The sequence below is a fragment of the Dipodomys spectabilis genome, unplaced genomic scaffold (assembly GCF_019054845.1).
Source record: "Dipodomys spectabilis isolate Male_0828 unplaced genomic scaffold, ASM1905484v1 ptg000329l, whole genome shotgun sequence".
Lineage (NCBI taxonomy): Eukaryota > Metazoa > Chordata > Mammalia > Rodentia > Heteromyidae > Dipodomys > Dipodomys spectabilis.
In genome coordinates, this window is record NW_024871006.1 from 569142 (window position 1) to 586218 (window position 17077).

Here is a 17077-nt window from a genome sequence, read left to right on the forward strand (position 1 = left end):
TTTTTTTTCAGTTCTCTTAGTTCTTTTGACTCAAATAATGAAACTAGTAGTGTTCACATACTTCAGATAGTTTAGTTTATTTCCCCCACATAAATCATTATTAAGGATTTCATTGGTAGTTCCCACTGGGAGAATGAGTCAAGCTGAGTCAAACAAAAGCCACATTTCATTGGAATATTTGAGAAGTGAAGCAATTCCCACAGAAGGGACTTTGTATGTAAGAAATAAGCTTTAGAAACAGCAATCACTGAACTCAGTGATAATTGCTGCTGTGGAGATCATCTTTCCACAGCCGTGTGCACTGTTTTAGAGGCTTAAGGGTGGACTAACCAGGACTTTCCAGATCTATCAAACCACAAGCCCCAAAGATTGTGTCCATCCATCTGCATTTTAACAGGTCCTCCAGGTGATTATCATGGATGTTGGAAACTGAGACCCACTGGTGCTGAAGACTACGTTTAGTCTTTACAACATTCTTTTCATCTTTTACCTTATAGCTGAAGAATCGGAGACCAGCAAGGTTAAATGATTTACACAGTGACAATGAGTTCCTAAATGGTGCAAGTAGGATTTGAACCCAGGTAATGTGACTTAATAGTCTAGATTTTTTTCATTACTGGGGTTTGTGCTGGCTAGGCAAGCACTTTACTGTGTGGTTCCCCTTTCACTTGATTTTTCCAGGTAAAGTCCCACTTTCCATGTAGGTCGGGTTGCAGGCATGAAACTCCATGCTCACCTTGTTTTACTGGAGGTATTTTGCTAACATTTGTGTTTTTGTGCCAAACGGGCCCTGAGTTATGATTCTCCCATCTCTGCTTCCCACGTGACTGGATTTACATATTGCCGGACATTGCAAGCCTGCCCTTCAGAGCACATTCTTTTACTCTTTCATTGCACAGACAGTACTGCTGAGCTTTCTGTGCAAAATAACCAGAACTGGGAATTTAAGACGGAATTGTATTTCCTGTCTCCTGGACAAGTTCCTCAGGATCTCTGCACCAGTCTGTTGATCATCAATAACACAGGTAAATAGAAAAACCAAATTTAAATCCAAAATAAAATAGCAGCCAGAAAAAAAAATATTTGGAGAAGAAAAGTGTGCCTTTCAGGCTGGGAAGGTGGCTCAGTGGTAGAGCACTTGCCTTGCATGCATGAGGCCCTGGGTTCGATTCCTCAGCACCACATAAGCAAAAAAGAAAAAAGCCGGAAGTGGCGCTGTGGCTCAAGTGGTAGAGCGCTAGCCTTGAGCTGAAGAGCTGAGGGACAGTGCCCAGGCCCAGAGTTCAGGCCCCATGACTGGACCCCCCCCCCAAAAAAAGGGACTGGACATAAGGGGCAGTGTACTTTATTAGAGGTGCTAATTCCCTGAGTTCTAACCAACCAATAAGAGGGAAGATGCCTTCAGTGGAGAAAAAAATACTTAAGATTTTGGAAAAGTTACAAAAGAGACTTAATTAAATATATATGTAATTTAAAAAAATTAAAGAAAATGTAGCAAAATGTTAAGTCTTAATGTTTGGGGAGCATATGTATCAAATATATTGGGGAGCATACATTGTATTATATCAACATTTTTCATATGTGAGAGGTACTTGATAGTGAAGAGAAGTAAAGGAAGTAATAATGATAAAAGTAAAAATCATTGACCTCAAGATAATAGTTTTAATAATTATAACTAAAGCAGTACTTTTAAAAAGACCAATATTGAAATGGCTTACATTATGTAACATATATTATATGAAATAACAGAGAAAGGAAATGTGAAATAAAAAATGAAGTTAACTTCCTAAAGAAGTGTAATTTTCTTTTTTATACCAAAAGCAAATGTAGGCTAAGAAATTGTTCAGGGCCTTGAAACAAATTGACCTATTACAGAGGAAGACTCCAAAATCTTGCTTTTCAGTATACTTATTAAAATTGAATCTGAGAACAGAACTATTTCCTTTAAAAAGGCCTATAGTTCAGTATACAACTTAATAACAAGACAAAAATATTATTTCTAGGAAACAACTACACTGATAAAACAGTCTTTATTATATTGATGTTTGAGCTTTCTGTTCTTATTTTCTCTAGGGACATCATTGTAAAGGGATGAAAGGAAAGTATTTTTCTGCCTCTATTGAGGTGATTTTGTGTTTCTGTTTTGCTTTTGTTTATATGTTATATTACATTTACTTTTTGTATACATTGAACCATCCTTGAATCCCTGGAATGACATCAACTTGATCAGTGTACATGATCCTTTTAAATATATTATTGAATTTGGATATTTTATTGATGATGTTTGCATCCACATTCATTAAGGAAATTGTCTTTCTTAGAGTTCTTTTTTTTGGGGGGGTACCTTTATCTGGTTTTGATATCAGGATAATAATGATCCATAGAATAGTTTTGGATTGTCACTCCTCTTTGTACTTTGTAGAATAGTTAGAGGAGAAAGCAGTCTTTTTGCCTTTCTGGGTCTAGCTCACATAGCTGATTTTTTTTTTTTAGATTCATCCATTACCCTGCAAACAACACAATTTCATTCTTTGTGAAAGCTGCATCTACATCCATTATATATTTGCCAAGGATGTATGTATGTATGTAAATGCATGTATGAATGCATGCATGTATAGTCATAGATATATAATGCTATGGCTTTGACTGTACTTGTTTTAAAATTATCCCACTTTCTCTAGCATATTTTTCAGCCTATGATTGTGGATTGGGAGCATGTCAAATATTTGAGATTTTGCAATTCATGACCTTTTGGACTTTGATTTCCTGTTTTGCCATTTACTCTGACAAGGCAAGAAAAGTTGACAATTCTTTTCAGAGAAATAGACTTCTTTTTTCTAGTATTCCTGCAAAAAAAAGCCCTCTTGAATATTTGTAATGTTTTTTGAGCATTGGTAATTCACTATACTTTATTTTGTTTACGTATCTTATAAAATCCTGTATCTATTATGAATAGAGTAAAAGGTAGAAATTTGTTCATAATTCATTTGTTCATCCAAGAAATTTTTCTAAGACACACTATGGATTGTTTAGCTTTTTTCGGAAAGAAAAGAAATTCAGCTCTAGCATGTTCTGTCCACATAGTGTGAAGTTGCCAAGTCTATAATTGACAGTTGTATGTAGCCATAAGTAGTGAAGAAACATAGCTTATTTCTCATTGAAAGTTAAGTGTTTTGTGTGATTAGTTATTTTTGCTTTTCTTGCCTTTTTTTCCTTCTTGATGCCATGGTGTCTGATGGACCAGTTTCATTTTTCTTTGTTTGCCATTTCCTCCCCAATTCCTGCAGTTGAAAGGCCAAATGAACAAACATGGGTGTTTTTTTTTTTTTCTCAACCAATCATGCGGCAGTCATTTCTCTACAAAATACTTGGCTTAGGGGATAAAAAGAGCACAGAACAAAAAAAATAAACAAATTAATCGTGTGCAGCTGGGCTGACTATATCCTTTTTCAGAAACTGGTCTGAGTATAAACAAGAAGTAGTACCTACATAGGGAAAAAAAGTTTAGTTCTTGTACTAGACAAAAAGAGAACCATATTTTCAGAGTACTTTTTTTCTGACTTTTCTGACAGTAAGTAAAGTGAGTAGACATGGTTAAAAATCAATCTATTTTTCGTACAATATTGATGCTTCCAGTATTTATGTTTAGATTGAAGACTTTTACTGTTTTTCTTTTTCTTGTGTGGATATAGCATTAGAATATAGGAAAGTAGTAAAAATTTACTTTATCTCAACTGAAGGAGAATTATTGGGATATTTTGATATACAAATTTGACATAATATTTAAACTTAGTGATTCTAAAAACTAGAAAAAATATTTTCTGTTTATTTGGAAGTATTTGGGAAAAATTACTTTCCTATGTAACTTCTGCTTTCTCTCTTATATAAACTTAATTCTGTTTCCTGAGTTATTCAGAGACTTCAGAATTCAGAAATTTCAGAGAAATGTTTTATTTTTCCTGTGCCTTAGAATCAATTTTCAAGAAATTTGAGTTTGTATTATAATCCACAGCCTCGTTCTTTTTTAAAAGTCCTTTACTTCAATGTGAAGGTAAGTTTTATAAGAAAACATTTTGTTGGGGTTGTAATTAAGGAATATAGCTTATGATTCAGATGAATTTAACGAATCAGGATTTTGATTGGCTCTGATATTTGTATTAAAATGTAAGAAACAAGAAATAAGTATTAATAGAATGAGATGCATTTTATTCTATTTACATTATTGAATTCAGTGTATAAAAGGTAAAAAATGTGCAATTATCTTCCATTAGATAACTGAACTTTAGCAAGAATTTTTCCATTGTAATACTGTATGTATTACAATACTGTATGTAATATGTGTGCATTACAATGGAAAAGCATAATGACAATCACTACTTCCTACTATTACCACTCCTCCATATAGCTTCAAGTGAATATAGTTGAGTTTAGTCAGGACTTATTGTACTGATGTTTGATAGTTTTTAAAACTAGTTCTCAAAAGTAGTAAATATGTTTCTCAAAAATAAAATCAAGGTTCTTATCCTGATATTTGTGGTTTACTTATCCTTGTTCATTTGCCGAACAGGTAAAATGGGTATAAAGCAGAGAAGTCTGTATCAGCAAACTCGAGTGCTTCTGCACAAGAATCTTCTTATGAAATGGAGAATGAAAATAAATAGCTTGTTGGTATGTCTGAAAGTTTGCCTTTTTCCACAGTTAGCATTCTTCTATCATTGCCTAGTTATTTCAAATGTTATATTTTAAACAGGAAATTGATTTTGAAGTTGTCGCTAGTTGTGTATGTTTAATTGAGAGATATAACAATCAATACTAAAAGTATTGCTCATACTTAAAAAAAGAAATTACATAAAATATATGTGGTAAAATTTTAATATTTACTATCTTTAGGTAGTTGTACAAAGGAGGCACCACTTACCAAAGCAGTTTATCAGTACAATGAATCTTGATCAGTGTCACCCCTCTTCAACCACCCCTTCCTTTTCTTCAACCACCCCTTCCTTTACTTAATTTTGTGGTATGTACAATGAATTCTCAACTGCGTTCTCCTCCTTTTTCCCCCTTTATTTTTCTACCTCTCTCACCTTGTTCCTATCCCTCCTCTTACAATGTACCCATTTACTAGTGCTTATTTTGTTGGGCTTTGACTTTACCTTTCTAAAACACTACACGATTTGAGCTCTCCTAAAAGTCTACTATACTTCAGTTAATTCATTTGTAACCCCTTGCATACCACCCAATGTGTTTACTTATAGATTTTTAGGCACATTTTTAACTATTACTATTGAGAGAAACCATGCAACCTTTGTTTCTCTGGGTGTGACATACTTCAGTTAATGTAATTCCAAGTCTCCCCATTTCCTCTCCATTTCCTTAAAACACCATTTTTTCTGATGGATGAGTAAAATTCAGTAATATATAAATATGTGCATATATATTATGTTTTCTTGATCCATTAGTCTATTAAGGGGCATCTGGTATGATTCCATAACTTGGCTATGATGATTAATACTGCAATGAACATGGTTGTGTTGGTGGCTTTACTGTAAAAACTTGTATGTGATCTATTGGATAAAATCTCAGAAATAGAATTGCTAGGTCATAAGATAGTTCTATGTTTAGTTTTCGGAAGAACCTCCATACTGCTTTCCAAAGTGGTTGTACTAGTAAACATTCCCACTAACAGTGTATTAAAGTTCCCTTTTGGCTGAATCCTCACCAGCATTAGTTGTTGTGTACTTGATATAATGGCCATCCAACTTGGGTGAGGTGGAATCTCAGTGTTGTTTTGATTTGCATTTCCTTTATGCTACAGATGTTGAGCATTTCTTAATGTGTTTATTAATCCTTTGGGCATCTTCTGAGAAATCTGTTCAAATCATCAGCTTATTTATTAATTGAATTGTTTCTTTGAAGTTTTTAATTATTAAGGTTTAATTTTTTTGAACTCCAAGTATATTCTGGATATTTGTCCTTTTTCTGATGTATAGCTGATAAAAATCTTCTCTCATTCTGTAGGCTTTCTTTTTGGCTTATCTACATCCTTTGCCATGCATAAATTTTTAGGCTAGATGCGATACCATTTATCAATTCTTCCTTTGATTTGTTGTGCTTCTAGATCTTTACTTAGAAAGTTTAGACCTGTGCTCAGGATCCCTAGTGTTTCCCCTACCCTTTCCTGTAATAGTTTTATATGGTCAATTTTAGCAAATGTTAAAGCTGCCACATATATATTTAGATCCAAGAAATAATAAAAATTTTGCCTAGCATAAATTGCAAAATTTTAGTTTTGTGTTATTAAGTCTATTTTTTTGATGTAATATCATTTCTAAGAATTATGATTTGCTACCCTGGACCCTATCTGGAATACTGCATGTCTTATAACCTTTAGAATCAGCTGTCCAGTTGTATAGAGATTGTGACCTTATTCTGTATCTCCTTAGGTTCTCAATGACTTCTAAAGTAGCTCCTGAGCTAGGGCAAAAGTTTAGTATTAGCATCCAAAAGTGATAAGTGTATGTCCTAAGAATTTATCTTTCATTAGGAGGTTCTTGTTCCAAAGAGTAGAAACTAAATGGGTAATCATCTGCCACAGTTCTTTGATATTGACTGACTTGACCGGAAAATGATCAAAACTCACTCTTATTTTTAATGTGTCATAGGAATGTGGCATCCCAGTACTTCTAGGAGTATATATGAGTACAATTGCACATTTTACATACAATATACATTTTTCTGGAAAGCCTCCTGAGAACCTGGGAAGGCTAGATCAATTTAATAGCTCTTCTATGACAGTTGTATATACGCCAATCTCTAATACAACCCAGAAGATAATGAATAGAATAGCACTTTCTCCTTTTATGAAAGGTAAGTGTACTCAGGGTAAGAAAGAATTACTCTTAGTAGTACATATATTTTTGATAAGAGTTTCGTATACCAGTTTGAAATTACAATGATGCATTTTGCTAAAAAGTTTAAATATCAGGATAAAAAATTTTATTAGGGGGCTGGGGAGGTGGCTCAGTGGTAGAGTGCTTGCCTTGCATGCCCAAGGCCCTGGGTTCAATTCCTCAGCACCACATAAGCAAAAAGAAAAAAAAGCCCGAAGTGGCGCTGTGGCTCAAGTGGTAGAGCGCTAGTCTTGAGCTGAAGAGCTGAGGGACAGCGCCCAGGCCCAGAGTTCAGGCCCCATGACCGGACTCCCCCCCAAAAAAATTTTTATTAGGCTTTTATTAAGTCACAACAGTTAGCTTTTTAAATATTTTAAACAAGTTTTCGTATGAGAGGCCCATATTTCTACTAGAATATAAACAAAACAACATATTGCACAATTTCAGATTTACAAAATAGTGACTAGAAAATATAGAGCCACTATGTTTTTAACATAAAAATACAAAATAAATATTTAAATAATATCTAAATAAAACATTAGGACATTAGCTGGGCACCAGTGGTTCACCTTTGTAATCACAGAAACTCAGTAGGCTGCTACTAGAAAGCCTGTGAGACTCTTACCTCCAATTAACTACCAAAAAAGTCAGAAGTGGAGTAGTGGAGTTGGCTCAAGCGCTAGAGCACTAGTCTTGAGAAAAAAAAAAACAAACTGAGGGACAGTGCTCAGGCCCTAAGTTCAAGTCCCAGGACCAGCAAAGATAAGAAAGATTAGACTATGGTTATTAAACAATAATTTTGTAACTTCATAGTTATGAAGTAAGGATGAACAGTTTGAAAACTGTCCTGCATATAATGTAATATTACACATCTTTAAAGGCCTTTATTTTAACTTAGATCATCATATAATAAGAAGAACACAAGGTGTATTTCATTTAAGGGCAAGCTGAATATTGTCTCTTTTAATTCAATTTCATAAGCCAGTGGTTCATGCCTATAATCCTAGCTACTCAGGAGGCTGAGATCTGAGGATCATGATTCAAAGCCAGCCCGGGTAGGAAAGTCCATGAGACTATTATCTCCAATTAACCACCAGAAAACTAGAAATGGTGCTGTGGCTCAAGTGATAGAATGCTAGCCTTGAGCACAAAGAGCTCAGGGACAGAGACAGTGCCCAGGCCCAGAGTTCAAGCCCCACGACCAACATAAACAAACAAACAAAAACCTGAAAAATGGGCTGGGATGTAGCTCAGTGGCAAAGCGCTTGCCTAGCAAGTGCAACATCCTGGGTTCGATCCCCAGTACCAAAAAAGAAAAGACAAAAAAAATACAGTTTAAAAAGAAAACCAAACAAAAACCTGAAAAAAACAAACAATAAAAAGTGTTGATTTTTTATCTTGGTCCCTTCATAAGGAGGAGATCATAGAAATAGTCTTGGCTTCAGTAAATATGAAATCTGGAATTCTCAGCTGTATAGTAATACCATAATCATTTCCTTATCATCTCATGCTTGCTTACTTCAGGATAGTATTTCTATGTATCTGAAACTTTCCCTGATACCTGTCATTATTGAAAAACAGCATTTAATTTTTATACACATCTGTCTCCTGATTCTGGAATCTACAACATTAAAATTGTCTTCTTACCTTTCAGTTCAAGCTTCATTTAAATGGAAAGCAAATTTTTTAATTTCTATCTAATGACAATATATGATAGTCAAATAGCATGTTTTGTTTTGGTGGAGCCCTCTAAAAATTTTCTATGTTTACTTTTGCCTTTGGTATACAGGAGCAAGTATCATTGGGACAGCAAATTATACCTATATGGAAGATATATTTCAGAAGCATCTTCCAAATTCATTGGGAATCATCTTTAATGACATTTTCTCTTACAACCTAAAAGTTGAAGACTATTCAGTTCCAATGGTTGAAAAAAGTTTATCAGGTGAATTTTTATATGAAATAGCTTTATGGCAGTTTTTTTAAACTTAAGGGATAGGGGAATGAATGGGTAGCAAATATTTTCTGTGGCATAGGAAAAACCAGAGAGAATAGAATTTTATTGTTGAGCGTATTCTTAGGTCAAGAGTATTCCCTTGAGAGATTAACTCTGAAAATATTGTAGAATGATTCATCATATATGTATTGAACTTTTAGGTATATGTTTTAAAGAAGATAGGAGTAATCAAGTCTGATGGGTTCCAATGTCAGGTGATTCCAGTTAAGTAAGACAGTTATTGAACAGTTAATGACAAGTATAGGGGAAGCTACTTGTAGGGACTTACCAAGGATTCCTAGTAAACTGTCAGATTAGGGAAGTGATGTTTAAACTAAGACAAGGATAACAGCAAGTTTGAGAAAGTTGAGATAATGTTTGTTTGTTGAAAAAGAGGCAAATGTTAAGGTACTAAGTTGAGAAAGAATATCTTGTTAGTAGATTTGGAAGATGAACATAAAAGGAATGAGATCGAATGGAAAAATGTAACTGAAGATACTTAAGGGCTATTTCCTGTGATATCTTGAAAACCTAAACCATTGGATAGCCAATGATGTAAAAATGTGAATAGGTTTCTGAGATTAACAGAGCATTAATGATATAGCTCAGGGAATGAGTGCAAAGAGTTCTAAGAAACTGCAATAAAACCCTCTAGTGAGCTTATGAAATAGACCAATGGATTAGACAATTTAGCAAATAGACTTGATGTGAGTAGAAGGATCAGTTCTTACTATTCATTTACTAAGTTTGTACCATATATCACTGTTTGTGGTAAAAAGAAAACACAGAGCCTGTTTGCAGTGATAATTCTAGTAATGGCCAAAAGATAGAAGAAACAGATACAGCAACCAACATAATATAAAGAAAATTGCGAAGCTATAAGACTGAATTTCAAGCTGGTTTCTATATTTTACTTATAGTAGCAGAAAAACCCTCTATGATGAAAAGGGATGTGGATATAGGGAATGAGTGAACCGAACCATGTATATTTCTGGAAGGAGAACCTTTACATGCAAAGCAAAGGATGAAATGTTTGGCATTTTGAGACATAACATGGAATCTACTATGGCTGGAGCAGTGGAATTCACTCATTTTTATTTGCTAAGATTTTCTATTTCTTTTGTGGTTTTTATGAATAAAATTGTTATAGATGGGTGGTTCCTTGTGATCTGCAGTAGAAGAATTTGCCAAGCCACTTAATATGGGAGTAAAAAATGTTCCTTATTTAAAACATTTTATTTGCTTCTTTTGTCTATGTTATTAAAAGTTCTAATGGGTGGAGTTTCTTCTAGATTGCTTTCTTTTAGATTTTCATTTCTTATTCTTCCACTTCTCTCATCTCAAAATTGTGCTTTTTTATATTTATAGATTATTGCTTTGATTCGCATGATGATTCTTTATGTGAATCGTCCCTATATTGGAAAGGAGGTTTTGTGGCTTTACAAACTCTCATAAATGCTGTTATTATAGAAGTAAGTGATCAGTCAAAAACTTCCAATGCTTAATTGTACTAATTCCAGAAACAACAAGACTTTGATGAAAAATATTTGCCTTAGTCCATTAGTTCTGCTATCAGTAAAGATCTAAGACTGAGTAATTTATAAAGAACAACAGCAAGTTATTTGTTACTCATCTGGTGAAGGCCCATTCCTAATAGATATCACCACCTTAACCTGGCTGAAGGATGTGAGGACAAAGTGTCTTTGCCAATTCCCTCCAGCTTTTCTAAGGCAGCAACCCATTTACAAGAGTGATAACCTCATGATTCAGTCACTTCCCCAAAAGCCAGGCTTCTAATATCACTACAATAGGGATGGAGTTTTAACATGACTTTTAGAGGGAACACAATATACTGATATTTACTGAGGCTTTCCTGTATTTACATGATGAAGCAGGCATTTAAATAAATACCTTGATTAATTTTGTACTTTTAACTTTGAATTTTTCATACAAAGCTACATAAACAATATATCCAGTTATCCCCCTAATGGTAACATCCTCTGGGCCTACAGTAAAATACTAAAACCAGTACAATCTACAGCACTTTCTCAGATGTCACCATTGAGATCCTATACATAATGGCTTCTGTTGGCTTCAATCCTTTAGATGACAGCAAACCACTCTGTGATGGAGGAGCTGATGTCTGTTACAGCTATAAACATGAGGGCATTGCCTTCTATTTCCAAACACAGCTTTCAAAATGAAGTGTTTATTTTGTTCTGTTTATTTTACTTCATATCAATTATATATTTTCTATCACTTAATGTTACAAGAGAGAGAAAAAAGTACAAGGATATGATGAAAATCATGGGACTATATGACTCAGCATTCTGGTAAGTAACTCATTCAAGTAGTACAAATTAATACATGGAAATTAGGAATCTGAAAACATATTTGTTTGTTTTTTCTTTCAGAATACCATGGTTTAAACTTGACATGTTTCTTCTCACTTTTTGATTTAGTCTTTAATTTTTTGCTATGGAAAGTAGTAATTATCATTTACTGAACTGTGTGTGTGACTTTTTTCTATGCTAACCTTGAGATAGAGGCTCTGGAGACTATATTGTAAATAGTGAAGGTAGAAGAGAATAAGGGCCATCTGGTGTCAGTAGATGATGGTTGTGACAGTTGGAACCTTAGCTCTGAGACATCTCCAATGCTGGCCCATCCACAGTTACATGATGATATCTCAAACCTTCCTCATGTTGAAGAAAGAATAGCTCTTTGAAGGCCAAATTCTGTTCAAGGACTTAGCTATCAGGCGTGTTTTTATGGAAGAACAAAATACCATAGATTGAAGTCATGTGCCTAGGGTATATAACACAATGACTGGCACATAGGAAGGGTTTAACAAGTATTTGATTAATGTATTATTATTTATATCTAGTCCCATTCTATAAATAATTTAAGGTGCTTTAAAGTGCATATATGCATATTTATAATAAACACATTGTATAAGTATATGTACATCTATTTATTTATGCCTTCACATCATAATAAGAGCAAATAATTGCATAGAAACAAAGACCTAGCAAAATAATAAAGAGTTGATGTTATTAGACACAAATGTTAATCATATAAGCTTCAAATTCCCAAGAAACTAAACAGAAAATTTCATAAGACTATTAGAGAAAATTTATACCAGCTATGAAAATGGAAAATAATCTGCTTACTTTACCTCTAAAACATGTCCTTTATTGACATTGAATTATGAGTGAAATTTATATACTCCTCACATTAGCTGGTTTGGTAGTATATAATCTCAACAGAAGGGTGGCAGAGGCAGAAAAATGTGTTTAAAGGCCAGCCCGTACTACACAGAGTCCTAGTATCAAGCAAAAATCCATGGACATGGAATGGATAAATAATTATTTATTCAGTAATCTTTTGCCAACTACAGGTTCCCTAAGATAGAATTATGATTGAGGACATCTTTACTTTTCTCAAAAATGTATTTTACTACCCTATAATTTAAGACTAATATTCTACATGATTTGTGAGATACACAAAGAGGAAACTGTCAAAGAAAGAGGAAGAAGACCTTTTGAAGTGGATCATTTGTAAATACAAAGGAAGAGATTTAAATCTCCCCATGAAGTCCATTAGAAGTGATCTCAGTCCAGAACAAGGCCTGTAAGACCTGTAAGACCCACTGCCTACAAATTGCCCACCAGAGACAGGCGCTGTATCAGTCAATCTCATGTTAAAGTCAGAAAGGTTTCATACCTTTGGATCAACATTTATTTTGGGGATGATTCTTTGCATGTATGTAATCTAAAACTTAGCAAAATTAATTTATATATGAATCAATAAAGCTAAGAAGGGAAGAGTCTCAAACATTACTATTAGGTGCCAGGAGTCTATTGGAGATACATTATAAGGCTTTTTCGTTTTTCAAGTGCTAATGTAAGCTGGGCTCCAGTGGCTCATGCCTGTAACCCTAGCTACTCAGGAGGCTGAGATCTGAGGATGGCAGTTCAAAGCCAGCCCAGGCCTGAAAGTCTGTGAGACTCTTATCTCCAATTAACCACCAGAAAACTGGAAGTGGTGCTGTGGCTCAAGTGGTAGAGCGCTCACCTTGAGCTGAAAAGCTCAAGCCCAGAGTTCAAGCCCCACAACCTGCAGGAAAAAAAAAAAGAGCTAATATAAATGTGAATTGTAACAATATTCTTTAATGTGATGCCTAAATTGTTTTTATCCTGAAAGAATTGGTTAGTTTTATTTTGGGTTTTGGGTTTTGTTTTTTGTTCTTATAGTACTGGGGTTTGGACTCATTGTCTCATGCCTGCTGGACAAGCATTCTGCTTGAACCATAACTTCAGACCTTTTGTTCTGGTTACTTCTGAGGCAGAGGCCTGCCTTTTCCCTAGGCTAGCTTGAATTGCAGCTCTTCTGTTTACGTTTGCCACTGTAGCTGGCTGACAGGCATGTGTCACCGCATCCAGCTTTTTGTGTTGAGATGGGGTCTTGGGAACCTTTGTCTAGGAGGGCCTGGAACCATGACCTTCTGGTTTCAGCCTTCTGCATAGTGGGGATGACGACATACACCTCTCTATCCAGCTTTTGGTTTAGATGGCATCTCAAAAACCTTTTGTGAGGCCGGGTGCCGGTGGCTCACGCCTGTAATCCTAGCTACTCAGGAGGCTGAAATCTGAGGATCGCCATTCAAAGCCAGCCTGGGCAAGAAAGTCCGTGAGATTCTTATCTCCAATGAACCACCAGAAAGCCAGAAGTGGCGCTGTGACTCAAGTGGTAGAGCGCTAGCCTTGAGCTGAAGAGCTGAGGGACACCTCTTCCGAGTTCAAGATCCACGACCGACAAAAAAACAAAAAACAAAAAAAACTTTTGTGTCTGGAATGGCCTGGAACCATTATCTTCTGCATTTCAACCTTCCAAGTAGCTCTGATTACAGGTGTTAGCAACGAACAGCTGACTACCAAGAGGTGGTTGTTTTTTTCCCCCCTAAATAAGTACTGTACTAACATTTCCTTTCCACCTCCACCCTGTGACTGGTTCCCTTTTCTATGTAATAGTTTATTCTCTTTAACTCCTAAGTTTTCTGTAGTATTGGTTTTCAATTCCTGCCTAATATAGTGCCCCTCTGCACTCAGGAAATGAGTTTTGCAGAATATGCTTTTTAAAAATGCTGTTGTTTCTAATGCTAGTCTGAGTCATTATAATGACATGCACCTTTTAAAAAAGTCAAATCAGCAATAGCTATAGTAAAACATGTTCTATCACAATTTATAGTGATGCCTCTTCCTGGTGTTAACACTTGTTGTATTCTTCCCCTGTTGAACCCTTATTGAATAATACAGTTTTAAGTAGAAGAGAGAGTGAAGGGGGAGAGATAGATGGATAGATAATCACCTTCTATAGCTTTATCCTTATTAATTATTCCGTGACCTTGGATAGGCCTATGAACTATAAGAGAGATTACGGCTTTCTAATTCATGGACTTGTGTACCCTATAATTTTGCTAGACTGAATACAGTTTCTTAAATAAACATTAGCACATATAAAGCAAGACAGTGTGAAGATATAAAGGTGTCCCACAATGTGTGTATATGCACATTATGATCATTTTAAGTGAAGAATCATGAACAGGAGTAGGAAAAATGGAATGGGATTATAAAATTTCAATTTTCTTCTCCTACAGAGAGTAGAGATATTGTCTCCAAAAATAGTCAACAATAGTTAAATTATCATCTCTGCTGTAACTACTTGATTGACTTGACAGAAAGAAACTTTATAACAATTTCCTGCCAGTTCTACAATTAGTACCATTTAGTAATGTCTGAGAAAGCTGAGAATACAAAGTTTCAGTCACCATTTCCACCTTAGACACATTCTTGTGCATCTCCCACCCCCCAAAACAAAATGCAGTAATCTTCTTGATAAACATTGTAATAAAAATAAATAGCTTTGAAGAAACCTAAATATCTATGGACAAGAAAACACTAGGGTATACCAGACAGTGAAATATTTTATGTTATTACATATCATTATGAAAGTTGACTGATAAAGGCAAGTTACAGAAGAATATGTACAGTATTATACAACTTACCGCTTTTATACTAATTGTATAGTTCATGCATACAGAGCTGATGCATAACCTATAGGTAACAGCAAGGCTAGGATGCTGTTTATATCTTAACTGGTTCTGACGTCCTTTCCCATTGATTGGTGACTCTACCAGTATTTAGTATTTAACCAGTATTTAGTATTTAACCATATTGCTGTGTTCAAAGGCAGTCAAAATGCATAAGAATTAAAACCATCACAGTTAGAAAAATAGTTACATTAATGGGAGAAAAACAGAATTGTGATCAGGAAAAGGGTATGGAGAGGGCTTCTGCTGTTTTAAAATACCATAGTCATTAAGATACATGTATAATGATATTCTTTAGATGTTTTGTGTGTCTAAAATAATTTTTAGCAAAGTTAAAATAATGAAAATGACTTTTTTGTTTATTTAGGCTCTCCTGGGGCTTACTTTATGCTGGCTTTGTCTTCATTTTTTCCATATTCATTACAGTTATCATAACAACTACCCAAACTATAGTTATGACTGGCTTCATCGTCATATTTACACTTTTTTTCTTATATGGCCTATCTTTGGTAAGTTTACACATTTATCACCATTTGTTCCACTTTAGATATTAACTATGTGTAGCGAATATCAATGAAACAATAGGCTAGTAGATCGCTTCATGTCTGTCATGTGTGTGGGTACATGTTTGTGAGTGGAAGTTTTTGAGAGAATATGTGTGTGTGCTTTTGCTAGTGCATCCTATTATGTTGAATGAATTATTCTGCAAAATATCTCTTCTCCCTCTAATTCATTGCTTTTGTCCTTCTCTGAACATGGCTTTTGTTTTCTCTACCTTCTTGGATGTTTTCTGTAGTGATTATAAGCACCCTTAATACATTAATTTAGCTTCCTTCAATTTTTCAAACTTTGCATTTGCACCCTACTCTCATATTTTTTCCCAGATTTCCCCCACCTCTTTCTCAGCAACACCCAGCATATTTTAAAAATAATCCTTCTTTATAAAAAAGGAGGGGTAAGGTTTGAGAGTAGAACAGATCATGGTATTTTTAATGTTCCTATCACTTTCTCATGGATAAATATCTTTTGTGATAAACAGCCTCATTTTATTGTGCTCCCATAAATTCCCAATGAATTCAATACATATAACAGCTTAAATGTCTTCTCTCTTTCAGATAGCCTTATCATTCCTGATGAGTGTTTTGTTGCAGAAAGCTGCCCTTACCAATTTTATAATGTTTCTTATTACTCTCTTTTGGGGCTGTGTGGGATTCACTGCATTGTACAAACAACTTCCTTCATCTCTGGAGTGGATTCTGAGTATTTGTAGCCCTTTTGCTTTTACTTCTGGAATGAGTCAGGTAAAAGCTTAGTTCACTCATTGATAAACTTTGAAAAGAACTAACACTTCATGACACTTTGTAGTTAACCCATCTCACCAAGAGAATTTGCGTTAAGCAATTTTTCTGCTAAATATAAAATTATTATTACAGTGTAGGAATAATTGTTTTCTCATAAGAAAACTTACATATTTTTACTTCTGAGATCTATTTTTCTTCTTGAGGTGTTTTTCTACATACAAATATTTAATATTTTCATTTTAGGCAGTGAAGCACACTGCTAGTTCTTAAAATTGTTGTTTAAACTTATTTTAAGTCATTTTACTTGATGAACTATGACTCAAATATGAAGAGCTTTTAAAACATAAATATATAGTTTAACAAATTATAAAGTCAGACCAAGCCCATGAACTTGATTAAAAAGAAGGACATTGCACTAACTCTGAAGCAACTTTAGGCCATGTCCTTCAAAAGGTAAGGGCTTATGACAGTTATATCCTTGCTTTTCATTTTCAGCTAAGTTTGCGATTCTAAATAATGAGATTTTTTAGTTTCCTGTTTTTCAATTTATATGAATAATATAAAAATTCAAATGTATTTTTGAAAATTTGGCTGTTTTCATTCGAAATTGTGTTTTTAAGTGTCCTTCAAGGTTTTGTATGAAGTTATAATACAGTGCTACACAGTATTATCCTGTATAAATATGCTATCAGTTTTCTTATTGATAAATGACGTTTCCAGTTTTTGACAATTTTGATGATATTGTTGGTTGGTTGTTCAAATTTTATCCATTCTAATG

General features: G+C 34.5%; 1 protein-coding gene across 13 annotated transcripts in view; it reads left to right on the top strand.

Annotated features, from left to right (window-relative positions):
• Positions 1-327: 327 nt before the first annotated feature.
• Positions 328-17077, top strand: part of Abca6 (ATP binding cassette subfamily A member 6) — a 57021-nt gene continuing 40271 nt past the window's right edge. Inside the window, exons 1-10 of one of the 13 annotated variants that reach the window (XM_042702621.1) lie at positions 328-406; positions 498-581; positions 900-1025; positions 4568-4668; positions 6663-6867; positions 8680-8835; positions 10255-10358; positions 10993-11219; positions 15366-15507; positions 16114-16299. In XM_042702621.1, coding sequence (XP_042558555.1) covers positions 4573-4668; positions 6663-6867; positions 8680-8835; positions 10255-10358; positions 10993-11219; positions 15366-15507; positions 16114-16299 — 1116 coding nt within the window. In that variant the 5' untranslated portion in view covers positions 328-406; positions 498-581; positions 900-1025; positions 4568-4572. Of the gene's footprint in view, positions 407-497; positions 582-899; positions 1026-2143; positions 4052-4567; positions 4669-6662; positions 6868-8679; positions 8836-10254; positions 10359-10992; positions 11220-15365; positions 15508-16113; positions 16300-17077 lie in introns of those variants that run through there. The other 12 variants (XM_042702617.1, XM_042702619.1, XM_042702618.1 and 9 more) reach the window with 12 other exon arrangements.